The sequence below is a fragment of the Galleria mellonella genome, unplaced genomic scaffold, assembly GCF_026898425.1.
Source record: "Galleria mellonella isolate WM207_F2 unplaced genomic scaffold, CSIRO_AGI_GalMel_v1 utg64, whole genome shotgun sequence".
NCBI classification, from domain to species: domain Eukaryota; kingdom Metazoa; phylum Arthropoda; class Insecta; order Lepidoptera; family Pyralidae; genus Galleria; species Galleria mellonella.
In genome coordinates this window covers 2,247,661-2,268,167 of record NW_026442133.1, presented here as the reverse complement: position 1 = coordinate 2,268,167, position 20,507 = coordinate 2,247,661, and the positions used below count along the sequence as shown (strand labels likewise).

The following is a 20,507-nucleotide window of genomic DNA, read 5'->3' as shown; positions in this document are numbered from 1 at the left end:
CGCCAGCGTTTAATCCCCGTATAACTGACTTGCTACCGAATAATGGCGGCCATGACTCTATTGTTATTACACTTACATAATATCTTTTTAAAGCATATATTGTTTATCATATAGTACACGTTTTGATTTTGTTGCCGTGGGTCACTAGAAAATGAGCTGGTCTTATAAATACGAATGAAACCTTGCAATTATTTGTAAATAACATAGTGCTATATGGTCCTCTTTTATTCTTTAACAGCTTAATTAAAAGAATATCCATGATCTAGAAATTATGGGATCGAATTACATATTAAACGTCTAATATTTCAAATTTTTATTTCTGAAAATCTATTTTGATAATTAATGAAAAAATATTCAAATTGCATTCTTAATATTTCTCTGTCCGCGCATCTATAGAGCATTAACATTTTAGTTGAAAGAATATTGCACTAATATAATCTGCAGTTTTTTAATGTTTAAATAATATTCTAAATACTTACTACCACCACAGAATCTTTATGTTTTTTTAACTTGAAGTTACCCTCGCTAATTGTGCTTGCTAATCGCAAATAATTTTTTCATAATTCCCGATTAGAGCTTTAAGAAACGTATGCCACTTTTTTATGATCAGGAAGGCATGTACAGTTATCATTCAAAAGGTCACATTCATCTTAGTTTAGAATAAAGGTGGCAAAGCAATAATTAATACTTAGATAAAACAAAAGCTTCATAATACCTTTCATTTTCAGGTAATCGGCCCCTCACTTCAGAGCCAACGATAAAGACGGAATCGACGACTCCCGGCGTGGGGCCCGACGAACCGTCCCTGGATGACAAAGGAGACAAGAAGAACAAGAGACAACGACGTCAAAGGACGCACTTCACGAGTCAACAGCTGCAAGAGCTAGAGGCGACTTTTGCAAGAAATCGCTATCCAGACATGTCGACACGTGAAGAGATAGCCATGTGGACTAACCTCACAGAAGCAAGAGTTAGGGTAAGTATCAGTAATATTATAGTTCTAATTGGTTAAATTAGAAGTAATCAATTTAGTCCGAAAGATCTTAAACCTAAAGTAAATATAAACTAGTTGTATAGATCCAGCACCTAATAACAGGCAAAAAAGGTGGAAGAGTGATGGAAGGTGGTGAGATGGAATAAATATAGAAAGTTTAAGATCGCTACTTTGTGAAATATGGGGAATTCTGTGTATAGCAGTAGACCACATGTTGAAATTTTGTTTTGTAGGAATTAAGTTAATAAGTACAGAGTTTGTGTTTGTTTATCGTCCCTAATCATGCCCCTGTTAGTAAAAGATTACTTACTACCTGTATTTATGATAATTAATTAGTTAATTTTATTACTGAATTATAAAAGGAAATATAGATATTTAGGTAACATTTTATATTATGTACTAGCACTAGCGATTCGCTCCAACTTCGCAGGGCTTTTAAAATAAAATATAGCCTATGTTACTCGCTGATAATGCAGCTATTGAATTTTTTTGAGTTTATCCATTTTAAACAAAAAAACAAATCTTTCATTTTCAACATATAAATATCTAATATTAGCTTATATTAATTGAAGTGTCAACCTTTTCAAATCTAAATAATCAGACAATTATCATCTATTTATTGTTTGACATAGGCCTCCTATTTATAGCGTCTTTTATCTCAATTTTGTGATGATTTTTCTGAAATTTTTGGTTCATAAGTTTTATCGTTTCGGAGATTCCAGAGACTTCTCTCTTATATATATATGATCATCAAGATTTATTATATATGATAATATATAGTAAATGTCAACATCCTCCTTATTTCATTTATTTACATTAATCGTAGAAATATATTTTGTTTTGTAGTTTCACTGAATGTCAAAATCAAAGAGTACTCCTGGCAAATGTTTATATGTATATATATATATATATATATATATATATATATGAAAATCCTAAAAGCAATACAAAACAAATTTTTTATTTTGTTCGACACACAGTTCTTTTATCTATAAAATCGCGAGCAGAAACTAGTTAATAATAACGTACTACAATTATAGTACATTATAATAATTATATAAAACAAAGTTTTATTATCCATCTGGCTGCAGGGCAGTTTGCGCGAACTTTCACACCGTGTTTGTACGTGACATTCGAAGCAGTGCATCACAATATTAACGAGCTAAATGTTTAAACTAATCATCGCATCCGGCGCGCCTTCGGTATTTTTGTGCCGTGCCGTCGGACGGAACACGGAATCCCTTAATCTGCCTGGATTTGAGTCGTCTATTTCGGTCTCTTCATAATCCCCGGCTTAATTCTGATCGCATCCACACTCACTGTCAATAGTTTTGGAAGACCCGTTAGATTCTGCGGTTACTGGCAGCCCTGTACTATTTACAGGGACGGATTCATAGAATGCTTTTCGGTTTCTTCGGTATTTGTTGAATGATGCTCGGCTAATCTTCACAACATGTGTATTGGTGAATATCTTCGATGTCAACAGTGTCAATGAATTCAAATCTGGCACACATATACCTTCTCATTTTCTATATGATGATCTATTTATAACTAGCAACGTATAGTGAAATGTAAAATGACAACTGTTTAAAATTTATCTTTCATATAGACCGTCCTATTTGTATCTGTTTCTTTGCAGTATTAAAAAATTAAAAGACATTATATATAATAATTGCTCAGGAGTATTCGTATTGTATGACTTGCCAAATGGATACCAACAAATGAGCGTATGAAGAATGCACGGCTCGAGTCTGGGTATTCTGAATTGTTGCCTGGTTTCTCATAATACAAAGTAAACTAGCTTGAGGACTAAATGATTGACTTGATTGTATAGCAGTTATCATCATATCAGCCTTTAACTGTCCACTGCTAAACATCATCCTCCCCCTTGGGGGGTTTTGCTAGTAGTTGCCACGCTTAGCAGACGGATGGGCAACCGCAGTTAGGATTTGGAAATATTTTAAGAGAGGAACTACTGCCCATCCTAGTATCAGTTATATTACTAGTTAATTTTAAAACGTCAGCAAAAATAAAGCAGGTATATAGGTACTGTTTACCTGCAAAGGTTTTTTATAAGTCCCGATTATGTATTTAAAGTAGTTATATTACTTACTTTACTTATTATTACTAATTATCAAAATCTTATTTATACCACTACATAAGATTACTTACCACTTTCAATCAGATGAACTGTCACCTTGTTTGCTATTTACAAGAATACGTAACTTGTATTTATATAAAATGCGTTGCATTTATGTAATACATTACTTCTAATTAATTAATAAATGTCAATATTAACATACTTCTCACAAGAAATAGTAATAAAATGAACAAATTTCTTAATACCTTAAATTAATACTTCATTACAATAAAGTATTTGGTGATTGTAAAGTGACTGACTCAATCGATGTAAATCGATTCTTGTTTCAGTTCAAGTGTTAGATATTACTTGTGATCTGTAAAGAGCTGCCTCTGAAACGACCGCGTGTGTTCTTCAAAACATACCGATTTGTGTTCGTATAGGGTTGTAACTCTCATATGTACGAAATGTAATTGTGATTTTATGTTAAGTTGAGGTCTTTGGTCAAAGGTAACTAGTAGTTCATGATTTTGAGCAAGTGATGGTGCGATACTTCTTTATTTTATACTTTATATGCTACTGACTGCTAAACTATTGATACCATTAAAGCTATTTTCATTAAAAAGTATAAAGTTTACTACAATTATAATTAATTATTACCTATATTTGTCTAAGATTTAACTTTTTTCATCTTCAATATGACGTACCACGACGAAAAGCGGATCATAACTACATTACTTTACACTTATTTTTTACCACTACAATACAATTAGAATATGTAAGTAGATAAATAATTTCTTATCTAGTCTATATATTTATTAATAAAATTGACAGTACAATAGTTAGAATACATTGTCACTTCATACCAAAAACATTAAGCAGATAATTGAACAGTATACTTATATGACACTTATTATTTAATTTCAGAACAAATTGATTACTATTTTCCCCTAGCAACTATTAGAAATTACAATTTTGAAGTAACTTCCTTTTTAAAGATTACTTTTAAAAAGATTTTCACCATAAAGAACGATTTCTAATTACACTACACATATAATAATAATAAATTTGTGTGTAATAAGTATAAATATATAAAAAAAACTGTTATTTTTTATACGTTATATTTGATACGACTTTAAAATGCACAGTCTAAAAATGCAAGGTTAATAATAATTATAGATACTCGTGTTAAAACGTTTTGTAGCAAATATATTGGCAACCCTGACAAGGGATTATCTCGTCCGAGCGGCGCGCCCGTTGCCCTATAAATCTCTGCGCGCGCGCACCGATAAATCGTCGAACATATTATTTTTGTTACCATCTCATTAGGGTCATTGCCTGCTCATTGACTCAATTAACTCTTCTAATATATGAGATCTTAATCTGTGTTTTCTTTTAAGCATTTACTTGCAAATTATGCTTGTCAAATCAAACAATATTTCACGATTGTTGTTTTGCAATTATATGGTCTGTGTGGGTAAATAAACATTTAGAAAGATTTAAAATTAAAATTTAGAAATATACATAAACACGCCATAGGTATTATGTTATCTATTAACTTCTCATATCCGTTCTCATATGTTACTATACATTATAAAAAAATTTTGGTACAAAAGGCGGACTTAATGTTATAGAGCATTCTCTCCGAATCAAACTTTGAAATTTCTGAAGATGAAAGGTATTATATCCATTGTGTGAGGGATTATATTGCTATATTATCCTTCACAACTTAAAACAATGCACGTTAAAACGTTGCCTCTTTATGTACCTACCCGTAATATTAATATCGTAATGTTAAACGACTAACATGTGTACTCAATTCTCTAGAAATGAGTAAATATTAAGAAAACTATTGATATGCCAAGCATTTCTGACAAAGACCTGAAAACAAGCCGAAAAAGTGGTAATCGTCGTCTGTAGATGTGAATAATATCATGAATATTATTAATTATATTTTTTATTATTCCTGTCTACGGTCGACTGGTAGATAACACCATATGGTGGGGGAAGAAGGGATTGTTAGTAATGCGGATTATCAGTTCCATTGCTAATAATATACCCTAACAGGTCGACCTCCCCGTGGTCTCCCCTGGAAACCATCGTGCTGAATTCCAAGTGTATTCATCACGATGGGCTAACTGACCTGCCTTTTCATCCTCACCTATCATCTATCACTGGTGCCCCGCCAGCGTATACCGTTAGCGCAGGCGGGGTTACCATTCCGTTATCATCCATTAAAAAAAAAACACCATATGGTGTTAGATCCGTCATTTATTTTATCTAGGTGTATTCATCATCATCATCATTATAGCAGTCATTATCTATCCACAGCTTTCTACAATGAATTTGAGGTCATCACTTTATCATACTAACGTACAGGGTCGTACTGCATTTGCTTGTACGGAGCTGTCAACTGAGGAACCTTCCTTCCTCATCGCTGGTCGATTCTTCGAGCGAAGTAACCAGTCCATTCTTACTTTAACTTGCTTATCATTATCTACTAGCATTAAAGTTTAATAAATACATAAATATAAACATGAAATACTTGCACCTCTCATCTATTGCAGTTCCTAAAGATCTCGTATCAGAAATTACACTGGTTTATTCTTCATCGAGATTGCAGTATTTATCTTAGATCAAATATTTTTATGCCAAAACATAACAATGCTGCTTCACGCCGGAGTAAGCTAGTGAGCAATAGGTATTTTTTATGCAACTTACATAGAATGGCAAACGAGCTGACGGCCCACCTGACGGAAAGTGGTAACCGTCACCTATAGACATGAGCAGTACCATGAACATAATAGAGTATACTATTTTGCCCATGATACCCCCCATGCGTTGCCATTCCTGAGGACTCAAGTGTTATTCCTCTGTACTCTGTAAATTCACTGCCATATCCCACCGTTTAAATTGAAACACAGCCATGCAAACATAACTACTTCACGGTAGAAACTCATGAATGAAACAGAGTCCTTTCTATACAAATATATATTTAATCTATATCTTTCACATTATAATTATGCAATATATTGCCTCTACTACTACAACATACACAAATAGGACTTATTGTCCTTCCTATATACCTATATATAATAATTGACCTGGCACTTTAATGTGTAATTTATCAGTACTTATGACAACAACCAATTAGGACTTATAGCTATAAAACATAATTATTTAATCTGATTATTTCACTATGTGATTAATCAAACCTCTACAAATATTACAAAAGCTCTATTACTCTCAACGAATAATAGCTTTTGTACAAAGTTTTCCTCTGATAGCATCTTAGTAGCAGTAAATTAGCTCTAATTAAAATAAAGACTGAGCATATTAATTTGGCACCTAAATAAATTGAATTGGCACCTTCCCATAGATTATGTTAGTAATTAATATATATTTTTTTATGGGTGATAATGGAATGGTAACCCCACTCGCGCTATCGGTATACACCGGCGGGGTACCAGTGAAAGATGATAGGTGAGGATGAAGCAGGTCAGTCAGCCCATCGCGACGAATTCAATAAGAATTGTTCATGATGGTTTCCAGGGGGAACCACGTGGAGGTCGACCTGATGTGGCATATTGCTAGCAATGGGGCTGTGAAACTCCATTGCTAACAATTCCTTTCCCTCCCCCAGTAATTAATATTATCCTAAAACCCTGTAGAATTTGTTAGGTATGTTCTAAAAATTGTTATTTATCGGTGCGTAGTTTTTGTAAGACGCGAGTGGGGCGCTAATATTGTGGCCAATCGACCGTGAAACAGCTCTTGACATATTTCATTTGCTGCGAATCTACCGTGACGCTTGACAGCTATGTTACACAAATAAATTGTTTCACTATTATATCAAACATTTTGTAACCATTGACATGTATTTTTTCCTTTACTAACTAGTATTCGCATTCGTTAGAGTTGACCTACATACGATTGTATACTGGAAATCCAATAAATACACAGTTATTGTTTCATTTTATTATTGTATTATGACTTTCTGTAACTGAAATTTATCTGCTTGAAATTAATTGGTAAAGCTTCAAATTACTGAACGAGAGAGCTATGCTCGGAGTTTCTTTGCGTTACAAAATTCGAAATGAGGATATCCGCAAAAAAACCAAAGTCACTAACATAGCCCGAAGAAAAAGTAAGCTGAAGAGGCAATGGGCTGGTTATATAGTTTAAAAAATCGAAAACCGGTGGGGAAGTAAGGTTCTCTATTGACGACCCCGTGCAAACGCAGTGATGGACGGAGCTCAAATGCATTGCAGGGAGTCAATAGATGCAAATGGCTCAGGACCATTCCTTATGGCGGTCTATGAGGGAGGTCTACGAACTAAAGTGGACAAATAATGGGTGAGATGATGATGATGAAATATATTATTATTTTACTTTTTTAAATTTACATCATGATTATTTACGACTTTACATATTTTATGATATTTAAATAACAATGTGCGTCGAAAAAGAATTAGAAAATAAAAAAACATTTAAGAAGTATTTTAAAATTTCATCGTTCATTTTGTAATGTCCACTTAATTTGCTTTATAGCACTTTCCAAATCGTCTTGCTTCCTCCATTCGAAGTCTGAATGACAGTGATAAAGGTACTGCGTCCATTTTTTCGTTACAAAAAATTCATCCGAACACATGTAACTTAGGAAAACATTTTGGTGTATATATAAAAAGGGCATATATCAAAGCCAAATGTCGACAGTGTAGTCGTGACATTATTTATTTTACGTGAAAACGGTCGAAGCGCGCGGATGAAAGCGCTTGTAAAAGCTTGTAAAAAAAAAACTTTTGTTGCACCTGTCTGTGCCAATGCAAGTGAACTATTTAGTAAGTTTTACCTTATTTATGTGCTATATCATATTCATATCAGTCGTCTACTGTCCTGAATGAAGACCTCTCCCTATTGGGGGTTTTGCCAGTAGTTGTCACGCATGGCAAATTGGAAATCGCAGTTTGGCTTTGCTGATGTTTTAAGACGGATGCTGCTGCTTATCCCTCGACCATTAAGCTTCCTTAGTCGCCTCCTACCTTACCCACGGGAAAGGAAGGGATGGCCCATTCTATGCCAGGTCTACATGGCACTCTCTCTTAATGTAATTAGTAACGAAACATTCAATCAATTTGCATCACATTGTTAAAAGGAAAATAATAGAAATTACTAAATTACAATAAAAATTGTTCTAAGGATGAACATGGCAGTGAAATTATAGGGTACGGAACCATTACACAAATAGTCGACTATTTAAGTACAGACACGGTATTCCGTGGACATCTTCTATAATATTACACGATGCTGTTCATGTCTATATAGATAATGATTATTATTTTATATCAGAGAGACCATCAGCTTGTGTCCTATTTAAAGTTGTATAAAAAAGCAAAATATGAATATACATACAAGACACGCATATTCAGTAAAATTATAGGGAATTAATTGTAGACTTTAAAACGAGCTAGTGACATAAATTTAAATAAATATATATTTATTAAAATAGGAGCCTCTACAGTGTGTTTAAAACTACCGTTTTCACAACATATTACATTATAATACGCCAATCATTAATACCGAGCATAATATATAAAGCATTAAAACGTTTGCTATTTTATGTCAACATGGGAATCAAAATCTAATATAATTATATACGCAATATAACTATAATTAAAAGCCACTAAATCCGAGGATTACATGCTATTTTCTAGTCACAAAACAAATCGATGTGACAAACGTATAACATGATTAACATATTCAATAAAGTACGAATGATCAAAATTACCACTTGCTAATATTAACGTTCTTGTTGACTGATTTCTGTAGTATTAACAAAAGACACAAACATACACATGTCACAATACTTTGTCCTTATTACAGTGCCATAGAGTTCATAATAAGTATTCACATCATACACTGACTTCAACAGTCGACAAATGGCAAAGAATTAACTCATAGGCGTTTTAAGCAGACAAATTGATAAACAGAGATGAAAATTATACCGAGATAGAAAATGACAAACAATAAAACGTATTTTATTGCTTGCATTAATAAATTGTCAAGTGTGATAGACACAAATCCTCTGGGCTGTAATACCGCGTCCAATTCTAAACGAGTTGTCTACTGTCAATACTAAAGTCCTATAAGCTTAACATTAGTTTTATGTGTATTAAAATATACAATAGGAACAAATCAATTAATATTATGTTAACAGGCATATATAGTTTTGCTTGTTTTCTCTGGTAGTTTTATTCCAATCCTACATATATAAATAAAAATTAATCGCTAAATATATTTTTTAAATGCTCTTACTTTAAATAATTGAATTCTAAACAAAATATATGCCGCACATATATGAAGCAATTTACCTCTTCGATCAATCGAAATGGTTACCTTTCAAATACTTTGGCCACGCATGTAGGTACGATATTATCGACTTTCAGGTGAGAATATAAGATGAATAGATCTGGGAGTCAGTCCGGTATTACTAAATCATAAAAAGTAGTAAAAATGTTAATTAATTTCATAAAGTTGCCTAAACTACAATTTACATACCTCATTAACTATTTAAAAGTAAATCATATCTAGCTAAACAGCGATGAGTTCAGTAACATTGCACCTGAGGACAATGATCCCATCCCATAATGCAGTACACGTGCGATTGATTGAACGACTTTGTGATCTTATCAGATATTTTGGGGTTTTCTATGTGATCCGTGATAGATCGTTCGACCCGTTCGAAAATCGAATCCGTGACATATATCACCATCCATTTGCGATTTTAAGATTGTACAACGGATCATTACGTTTTCCTTCCGTGTACGGGTTTCTATTTGATGTTAATATTAAAGTTGTTGTATCGTTAACTGGTCACTGCTGAATATAGCCTCCCCTTCCACATCCCCTGGGTTTTGCCAGTAGTTGCCACGCTTCGCAGACGGGTTGGCAACCGCAGTTTGGATTTTGGTGATGTTTTAAGAGGGACGCTGCTGCTCATCTCTCCACCATAGCTTAATATTAAAGTAGATAGAGTCAATTTCATCAGAACATAATGAAAATGTAAACAAAATGTCTATGGTACTGCTCATGTCTCTAGGCGACGGTTACCACTTTCCATCAGGAGGGCCGTTAGGTTGTTTGCCCTTCTAAGTTGTATAAAAAAAATTGATCCAACCATAACAGTTTTTTTTGATGGGTGAAAATGGTATGGTAACTCCGCCTGCGCTAACGGGATACGCTGGCAGAGCACCAGTAAAGGGTGATAGATGAGAATGAAAACAAGCCAGTTAGGTCATCATAATGAATTCATCAGGAATTAATCATGATAGTTTCCAGGGGGAACCGCGAGGAGGTCGACCTGGTTGGGTATATTGCTAGCAATGGGATTCTCAGTCTCCATTACTAACAATCCCTTTCCCCCAACCATAACAGTTTACTGATATTCAATAGTAGTATAAGAGTGTTTTTGTAATAATTTCAACAAAACTTGTTTTTTTTTTTTATGAAGATTGAAGCAGATCATATATGAGTGTATAATAATGATATCCGTTTTATGTTGATTGATATATGTTTTGATATACACATCTTAGTGTTGCGATCATAGATATTTTACATCGTTTCAAATCAAAATAGGATTTACTCCGTGGGGGTACAGCCGTTGCGGCCGTTTTGATCTGTATGTTGGCCAAATCATAGTTGAAGATCTATATTTATTAGACACAAGAATTTCATACTATATGTATTTGATAATGAGATATAAAATTTATTCGTTTACATTTCCACAGTGTTAATAATATAATAAAATTATTACTGGACAGTGTCTGTACGTGGGAGGTATTTAAGAAATCTTGTCATAACAATATGAGGGATCTAAATAAAGGCAATAGAAACTAAGCAGTAATTTTCAAAAATTTTGTCTGTCCGTCTGTATTTTTGTTCCGACATTACACAACAACTACTGCACCGAATTAGAGGTAATTTCATAATTATTCCTGAAGATCTAATTTGAAATTTGGTGTATGTTTTATCTTGATACGTCATCTGGAAGTAGTGTCTATTTAATTGGTTTTCCTATTTATAAAATCTACGCGTATGAAGAAACGAGCAAATACTTAATAATAATTTATTGACAGTAGATACTCAGAACAAAAGAAGGCATATAATGTAGAATCGTGCATTAACAATGAACTTAGAAAGCGATATGGAATCGCAGAATTTGATTCTATTATTAAATTTTCAAAATGTTTCATTAATACACAAAGCGGTGTTAATTAATTTTAGTATCTATTAAATCTTGTGAAACTAGTCATTACATAAATATGATACAATACGATAAAATATTAGCCATGTTTACGCTTAAAGATTTTATTTGTTATTTTAATAATATTAATACATGCACCTTTAAATTGAGGTTTTTTTTTAAAATAATTGTTTGTAGAAATTTAAGAATTAAAATTTTAGGTTACATAATTTTTTACATCAAAATAAGACACTGTGTGTTGTTTTGAAAAATAGATAATTAATCTGTTTTGTGACGCTTACATATTATTAATAGTAATATTGTAAATTAAAATTAAGTTAAAAAGTTTGCGCTTATTAGTAAAGTGTTCCGATTCCGATGGAGAAACAACTACCGCTTCTCTGCAGGGTGCATTTAATAATCTCACCAGAATATTTAGGGTTGGCAGTTGTTAGTGACCGTTGAGAATAATAAGTCATTTAAAATTATATGTCATATTATATTAAATTAAGTCAAAACTATTAACTTTTAGGTATTTGGTGCGTGCGTGTTCATTTTTAATGTTTCCATCAAATACAATAAACAGAATTCAGATCTCATATAATTTAATAAGCTACAATACTCACGTATTATTTATTTTTATTAATTAGATATTCGTATATAATAATATTATTGACTACATGTTTTAAAACACAGATATAAACATACTAATATAGGAATTACATTACTATTTAATCTCAACTACTTTATCTCAAATGCTTATTCTTAAAACTAATTTTATTATAGCATATAAAAGAAAATTAAAATGTCCATCCTTTCATATTCCAGTAGCTACGTAGTCGTAAATTGAATATATCCTTCTCGTTGCATAGCCAGGCAAATAGTAAAATGAACTTATAAACTTTCTGACGCGTGTCGTAAAATTACCATTTCTTTTCTCATTTCTCTGCTAAAATGAAATCTCCGAGTGTCAGCCCTGCTACCGCCACGTGTCAATTCCGAGTTTATATTCTCTATCCATTTATACGAGCGCGTGTTTATTTGACTTCGAAATAGTGCTGGCCAAATTGCATACCGCCAAACTAGCTCTACCCTCATTGCAAATACGAACTATACTCGTATATCACGAAACTTAGAGTACCCGTTCGGATAAACCGTTGTTTGATTGATGACACTAATAAAACTGTGATTCCGGTTTAATTTAAATTTAAGGCAATTTAGAGACCCTGCGGTTCTGCTGACCGTAAAATAGCTTCATTATTCGGCATGGGGCGACATATCATCAATCAGGCGAATTTATATGAGAATCTAACTAGATTTTGAATATTTATCACGTATTTTGACATAGATTTTCATTTGTCTTAAAATACAATCATAATTATTTGATCCCGATATTTGGTAGAGAGACGAGTATATCCTAGATTAATCTAGTACTCACTTTTTATTATAATTCATACAGGTAAATCCGTGGCTCACCGTCAATATTCATTCGTTTGTTCTTATTTAAGAGCTGCACTATTTTCGGTGGAGTACTATGATTTGCAGCGAGACTCTTTATATCTTGATACGCCACGACACTAACTTTTTCCTTGATCTTCCTGATATAATTATGCCTAGGTCTTACCGTTCCCCTCCATTGTTCTATTACGATGTTCATAATTTCGTGGTGTGGCATCAAGTATCCCAGTGGCATAGAAGACATTTTCTGTCTTCTAATCTCAGTAGTTTTTATACTCATAATTTGTCTCTTTTCCTTAATTCTAAGTAGGACCTTTTCAGTACTAAGTCTATCTTTCTTGCAAATATCCCTCTTCGCCAGCACATTTCAAAGGCTGCTTTTATATTTGTTTCTTTAATTTAATTTATTTGGATTAATCTTCACGTCTCACATTCATATAAAGCTATATTCCAGATATAGCTCTTGATAAGTCGTTTTCTATTATATTTTGCTAAAAAAAAAAGTGTTAAAGGTGTTTTTTATTATTGAAAACCTGGTTAGCCATAGCTATTTTTGTGACGAAGTTATTGTGATTAAATTCAATAAATATTTAAATGTCATAATTTCTTTTTTAGCAATAAATAAAGTCAATTTTCATAACATTGTAAAACAAGAAAGAAACAAAAATAGAAAAGCTTTTTTTACTACAAAAGATAATAATATCAAATTTGTAATAATTAGTCACCAACATGGTCAGCATTCAGTATTATGCTATGGCAGTTTACTACCACAGAGTTATTATTCTACAAACCATGTAATGTTATACCAATCGTATCCTTTCTTTGTCTAATTTTACTGGCTATTTAGTGCTAGAAATCACATCATCGTATTTGCTTCGATCTAGCGATAACAATAAAGGGGATGCTGGTAATACAGCTATCTATATTCGACCCTGATAATACGCGAATTGACTGGTAATATGTGCGATAAACAGGGAATATAATTATGATTGAACTCGTGTAATATAATGGATTGCATTAGATAAATCAGAACAGCTAAGAATAAATGACAATTAGTATTTAATTGTGTTTTCAATACTAACACAAATTGTTTAATTGTTTTTGGGTTTATTCTTATATTAACGTACAATTATATAAAACGAATTGTATGTAAAAGCTTCAAATTATTCAGTAGGCTATAGAGAGGCATATGCTCGGAGTTTTTTGCGTGATAGAATCCGCAACGAGGATATCCGCAAAAGAACCAAAGTTACCGACATAGCCCGAAAGATAAGAAAGTTAAAGTGACAATGGATTGGTCACATAGCTCGAAGAATCGTCAACCGATGAGGAAGAAAGTTTCTTGAGTGACGACCCCATACGAGAAAACGCAGTGTGCGACGACTCCCCACTAGATGGAGTGACGACTTCAAATACATTACATTACAGTGGATGCAGGCGGCTTAGGACCGTTCCTTGTGGTAGTCTATGGAGGTTTATGTTTAGCAGTGGACAATTAATGACTAAGATGATGACGATGATATATGAAACAAACCGATGATAAAAATTCTACGCAATTAAATTATGCAAAGATGAAAAAAAACATCGTATAATTAATTTACCCCTAACGTTAGCACTTACTATTACCATAATCATTACAATAATATTATACTAGCTACATTGAATACTGTTAGAAACAACATTTTGGGAACCTTAAAAAATTGTCGGTGGTCCCTCCTAGCCGAGTGACGGAGGGCGCGCGGTCACCATCCAACAATAATATATTTAAAGGATTAACCCCGCGTCGCAATATCTCCGACCCTCCTAGGCTCTCTCCTACGCCCCGCCGCGCTCTGCCCGCGCTATTCAAATAATGGAAATTATTTCCACATATGTGCGTCTAAATAAATATCATTGTCATTATTGAACACCCCAGTGTGGAGTTATTTTCACCCGTTTGTTAGCGGTTTTCATGGGAAGCGGCGTATGGTTTTGTTTTACCATTGCGCTTTCGTTATTTGCCAATTGTTGTGCGGATTAACTCTTTGAGTTTCATAGGTTTTTACTTTTGGTTACAATTATTATTAACGATTCTCTTAAAATCTGTTTAAAAATACTAAAACCAGATATACGTATAAGTATAGGAAGAGTCTCACAGTTTTTTATGTGAAGGTATTAGGTATATGGTTTATAGAATAAAACCGAGGTTGCCTGAGCACAAAACATGCGTTCGTTATGAATGCGAATTTGTGAAATTTATGTTTCGAAAAATAAACGATTGTATATGGGGTGGAAACGACCGTTTATGTTCACTTAACCGAGGAAAGAGGGTATTATTTACCGTTTCGGCTGGGTGAACCCGCCACAGTGAGTGAGACAAATACCGCTGGCGGCACAATATTTATTGCACTCGGTACGTGGATTGCGCAATTTATCGTGGAAGTGTCGTCGTAGCGATCGATCGCGCAGTGACGGACGCCTGCCATACATCAGCTCGCGCGTTATCTACGCTCACTGCGACTTATCACTACCATCACCCCACCTCCGTGTTCCGGCCTCGTGCCTCCTATAATGCTCGCCTCCGTTAAATAACAACATCGATTCCGCTCAGCTCAGCACCGGCAATTCACTGGTACCGGCAGCGGTGGTCGCTCATTTATTGCGGACCGATCGAGTGGCGAGTGGTGCGGAGCAGTCCCGCCCAATCGCGACGCTCGTTTATCTTCATTTCGCGGCCGCAATTAGACGGGTCGTTGGCTGAGGGCGCGGGCGGGGCACCGCCGCACCGTCGTTTGCGCTAACACTACGTGGCTCGAATACTCCTACACCCTACAGCGCCGCGTCTCTCTGTCAACTTTGTAATGAGTAAAGTTAATAGCTACGCAACGCAGGTCGCGTCCTGATTCTGAATCTCGTTAAAAGTTTGTAGATTTCGTTGTGCGGACGAGCGTAGTTAGTGTACTTCTCTAGGTTTTTGCTCTTATAGAAAGACGAAGCTTGCATAGGTAATGATATGTAGAGTACTCGACAACCCATAAAATAAGGACTACAGGTTTGAAGCAAATTTGAGTTAGATCTGTGATCTATATAGTAGGACTTCGTAATTATTTACCATCGAGTGTGAGTCAATTTTTAGTAGATGTCGAAAAAAAACTTATAAGAAATTACAGTTTGATTTTGTATACATTAAATTAATTTCTTTTTTGTTTGTTACAGGTATGGTTTAAAAATCGAAGAGCGAAATGGCGGAAACGTGAAAGGAACGCAATGAATGCTGCTGCGGCCGCAGCTGCAGACTTCAAAAATGGATTCAGTACTCAATTTAATGGTTTAATGCAACCGTTCCCGGACACCGATGCGCTCTACTCAAGCTATCCATACAATAATTGGGCCGCGAAAGTGCCCAGTCCCTTAGGCACAAAGAGTTTTCCGTGGCCAGTGAACCCTCTCGGATCAGTAGTGCCGGCGAGTCATCATCAAGGATCAGTGAATTGCTTTAATACTGCCACGTCTATGGGAGGTGTCGGTGGGGGTGGAATGGCGGGCGTAGCTGGTTCGGCTGGAGTCGGGGGAGGAGTCGCACCCTGTCCGTACACGGCGCCTCCAAACCCGTATAGTATGTACCGCGCAGAACCGTGCCCGGCGATGTCTTCCTCTATAGCGTCGCTACGGTTGAAAGCCAAGCAACATTCGTCAGGATTTGGTGGCGGATACGGCACGGTGTCGCCAGTGTCACGGGCAGGGTCGGCGCCGCTGTCGGCGTGCCAGTATGCAGGCGGCGTGGGTGTATCAGACCGAGTGCTTTGAGAGGAGGCGCGCGGCCGCGAGGAGGCTCGTTCGCCGGCGCCGCCGCTGCTCGCTGTCGCGCGCGCCTCCTAGTCGCCGCCTGCGCGCCCGCCCAACGACTCCGCACACACCACTGGCCTCTATAGGCATCTCTGGGACTGGTTCGACTGAATGGACTTTGTTTGCAGCTAGTTCCAACACCCCAAATGGAAATAAACACCGATTCTGTCTGAACGTTTTCACAGAATCAGGTGATTATTGTTTTCATTATATCATGGGTTAGAGTTAAATGATGCGGTGTTACAATAGGGCGTGTTCCGCGTGTAAATTCCTCATATAGGTCAAGGTTCGTTACGAAACTTCGGGCAATAAAGAATTAACGATTCGTTCTAGATGATGTAAATGTAAATATGTAGTTATGTATGTACGTATACCAAAGCGATGTGTGCAATTTTTACAAGCTTACAATGTACTTAGATTACGAAGTTCTATTTTTAAGTGTGTAGCTTATTATCAAAAATTGTAAATATGGAAATTAGGTTATTTATTTGTTTCGTATCAGGCGAAAAATTTAATTGTATAAATTGCCATTAATATGTGCGGGTTACTGTTATTGTCTAGGTAACAATGTTATTTTTGTTTTGTATAAAAGCAATGACATGAATAGTTGATAATTACGAACAAGTTTTTTTTCATCCTTAAATCATAAAATATGCATTTGTGTATCACATTTTATAAACAGAACACGATTATATTTACAGTGTAATTTTATAAAATAATCTCTACATACATACAAATTTTAAATAACTTACCTACTGACTAAATTCAATTCATCACTTGTATCAAATATCAGCCACTGTAATTAACTAGAAATTTATTTAAATTCTATAAATTTATGTAGACTGTTTATTAATTCAAATAGTAGCTAAACAATATTATAATTTATTTTAATTTATTCCTATATATATATATGGAAGGTTTTCAATTAGATATTTTTTTTCGCTACGCTGTTGTTACGATTTCATTGCCAATTTATGAAATGATTTTTAATGATTACTAGTTTTTACCCACGACTTCATCCTTGTTATTGGAATATGGTAATTGAGCCTTCTTCATTCCAAATACTACGTATGCACCAAATAAATACTTTAATACTAAATTTTTAAATTTATTTCATGACAATAGATTACACAGTTAAAGCACCAAGAGGTAATAAAGTAACATTTAAACTCACTATCAAATTTATATATGCGTTTACTTTTAGTATTTTTTTTTTTATTTTGACGCAATTTATCAGGAATTTTAATGTATCTTCTTATAACTTGACATCAACACGTTACTACTCCGGTCTGGTACTACCATACTATATTCATTTAGTATACCTTTTTATGTAATAAATGTTACTGAAACTATAATATGACAATACAAAAGTAAAGAGAATTCTAAAATCTGAAAATTACGCTTTTCAAATTCCGTATTGCTACATCATTTATAATAATTACAGTCGTTAATGATTAATTATCGAACATTAATATAGACTATCAAAAGGGAAATTATAAAAAATCATTCATGAATATAATTGAGTTACAATTAAAAAAATAATAAATAAATTCAACAAATAATAATGATGAATAAATTAATAAAATCTATATGTCAAATCAATTTAAAGTAACTAATGACAGTTCTTTCTTAGCAATACTATAGAATGTTTACACTAAACAAGAATAAGAGAAGTAGGAAAATAACGGAGATTCCTTCACCGTGTTTAAAATCAACTTACATTTTCTTTTAGTGGGAAAATACCATTTACTTGAATTCCTAACATAAATACACTAACTAGTAAATCATCATATCAGCTGTTAATTGTCCACTGCTGAACATAGGCCTTTCCCTTAAGGAGCGTTTAGCCAGTAGTTGCCACGCTTGGCAGGCGGGTTGGCAACCACAGTTAGCCCTTTGGTGATATTTCAAGATCCTTCCTTCGATTATTATCTTCTCTTAGTCACCTCTTATGACATCTACGGGAAAGAAAGGGATGGTCCATGCTATGCCGGAACCATATGGCATACAATAACTAGTAAATACTGTGTTATATTCCTACATTTATCATTAAAATAATATAAAAAATTCAGTATTACAGAGGGTTGCAATATTAATCTTAATTATTTATCTAAAATTATTTTTTATACGGACTTCTTATGAATTAGAATAATTTCAGAGGAAATATTTTTGGTGTATCAATTACAAGTACGGTTTGATAGAAACATTAAAAAGTAATAGTTGTAGGTCTAGTTCAAAATTACTAGGCCAGATTTATCGACATTGGAATTTTGTCGAACAATATTTCTGGGAATTAATTAAAAAATTTAGAACAAAAACATGATAATGTGTACTAATATTGGTAATATCCACGTATTCTTATTATTAATATGTATTTTATTTGTTATAAAAAATGTGAGTATATAAAATTTTATCAACATATAATTTCCAGCAAACCATTCAGACCTCTTCAATTGACTATCCTGTAATATTGTCGGAGTGAAAATATATATTTATTGCATATGCATTTTTTAAATTTTGAATTTATGTATGTAATTTAATTATTATATGACACATAATAATCGGTTGGTGCTTCTTAAAAGTAATTATGTTGCTGATTTTTAAAGCTGTATCTCTCAATTCCGTAGCCTCCATGTTAATTGAAAAAGCGTTAATTGAAAAATACAAGTCCAATCATATCACTACCGCCTACACATGAGATTAACATATCGGATCTCACTATTTATTTAAAATATTTATTGTCTGAAGCTGAGACGTGAATGTATATAACTGTAACTATCTAAGTGTTAAAATACTTATTAGAGCATTTAGTTTGTAAACACAAATAAGAATACCTATATCAGTGTGCCTACTTAACAGTGGATTTATAGGAAGGATGAATGAACGAAAGAAAGCATTTATTGGCAACAAACCACAGCTATCATTATTTACATCCAGATATATAGAATGAAATCGAAAGCATTAATAGGTGTTCCTTTTACTGGAATGTTCTAACAGTTAAACTGAACATTTTATTGTCTAAAGAAATGGGTCGAAAACGCGACAAATATATTGAGTACTAGCTTGTCAGCTCGACACATCGTTTTAATATAGGGTTTTCAAGTATTTTTGTCGTTTCTCGTCCCATATTCTTTTGGGAGAAATATTCAGTTTAAATAAAACACTTCATTAAACGGATGTTTATAATTTCAACTACACATAGCTGTATTTGACGTATTAACAAAATGTAATGTTCTTTACAACTTGTTCCTAAAATTTCGATTCAACCAACGAATTTTATCAACATGTCTTGTAAGATCTGGATTGCTAAATTATTCATAATATATGTAAATAAATTGGACGTATCATTATAAAAATTATAATAATTACCAATTATTATGAAACGAATCGAGGTTTTCATTTTATACATATCAAAATAAATATCTGTGAACTGTATTCGTTTGTTGAGTTATTTTGTATTAAAACGTAAGGGAATACAGATTGTTTTGTAACTTAAAGAAACCTCTAGTCATAATAAAAAAATATCATCGAGTATTTTTTGTGTTTTAATTTATATAATTTCTTAGATTTAATTTACTCTATTGCCACAGAATAATTACTAGGTCAGTACAATGCCTACTGTTCTTATTCTGGAAAACCAATCTATGCAACCACCTAATTTATAAAGTAAAATTTTCAAATTCAACGTGAATTTACTGGGTACAGAGGAATAACATATGAGTCCTCAGGAATGGCAACGCATGGGGGTTATCATGGGCGAAACAGTATACTCTGTTATGTCCATGGTACTACTCATGTCTATAGGCGACGGTTACTACTTTCTATCAGGTGGGCCGTCAGCTTGTTTGCCATTCTAAGTTGTATAAAAAAAAGACTTGAATGTTTTTGCAGGGATTTCATACAAACAT

At 33.8% G+C, this 20,507-nt stretch overlaps 1 protein-coding gene across 1 annotated transcript in view; it reads left to right on the top strand.

Annotated features, from left to right (window-relative positions):
- Window positions 1-20,133, top strand: part of LOC113512395 (pituitary homeobox homolog Ptx1) — a 75,418-nt gene extending 55,285 nt beyond the window's left edge. The window contains exons 4-5 of the mRNA XM_026896275.3: window positions 729-976; window positions 15,970-20,133. Coding sequence (XP_026752076.1) covers window positions 729-976; window positions 15,970-16,560 — 839 coding nt within the window. The 3' untranslated portion in view covers window positions 16,561-20,133. The remainder of the gene's footprint in view (window positions 1-728; window positions 977-15,969) is intronic.
- Window positions 20,134-20,507: the final 374 nt, after the last annotated feature.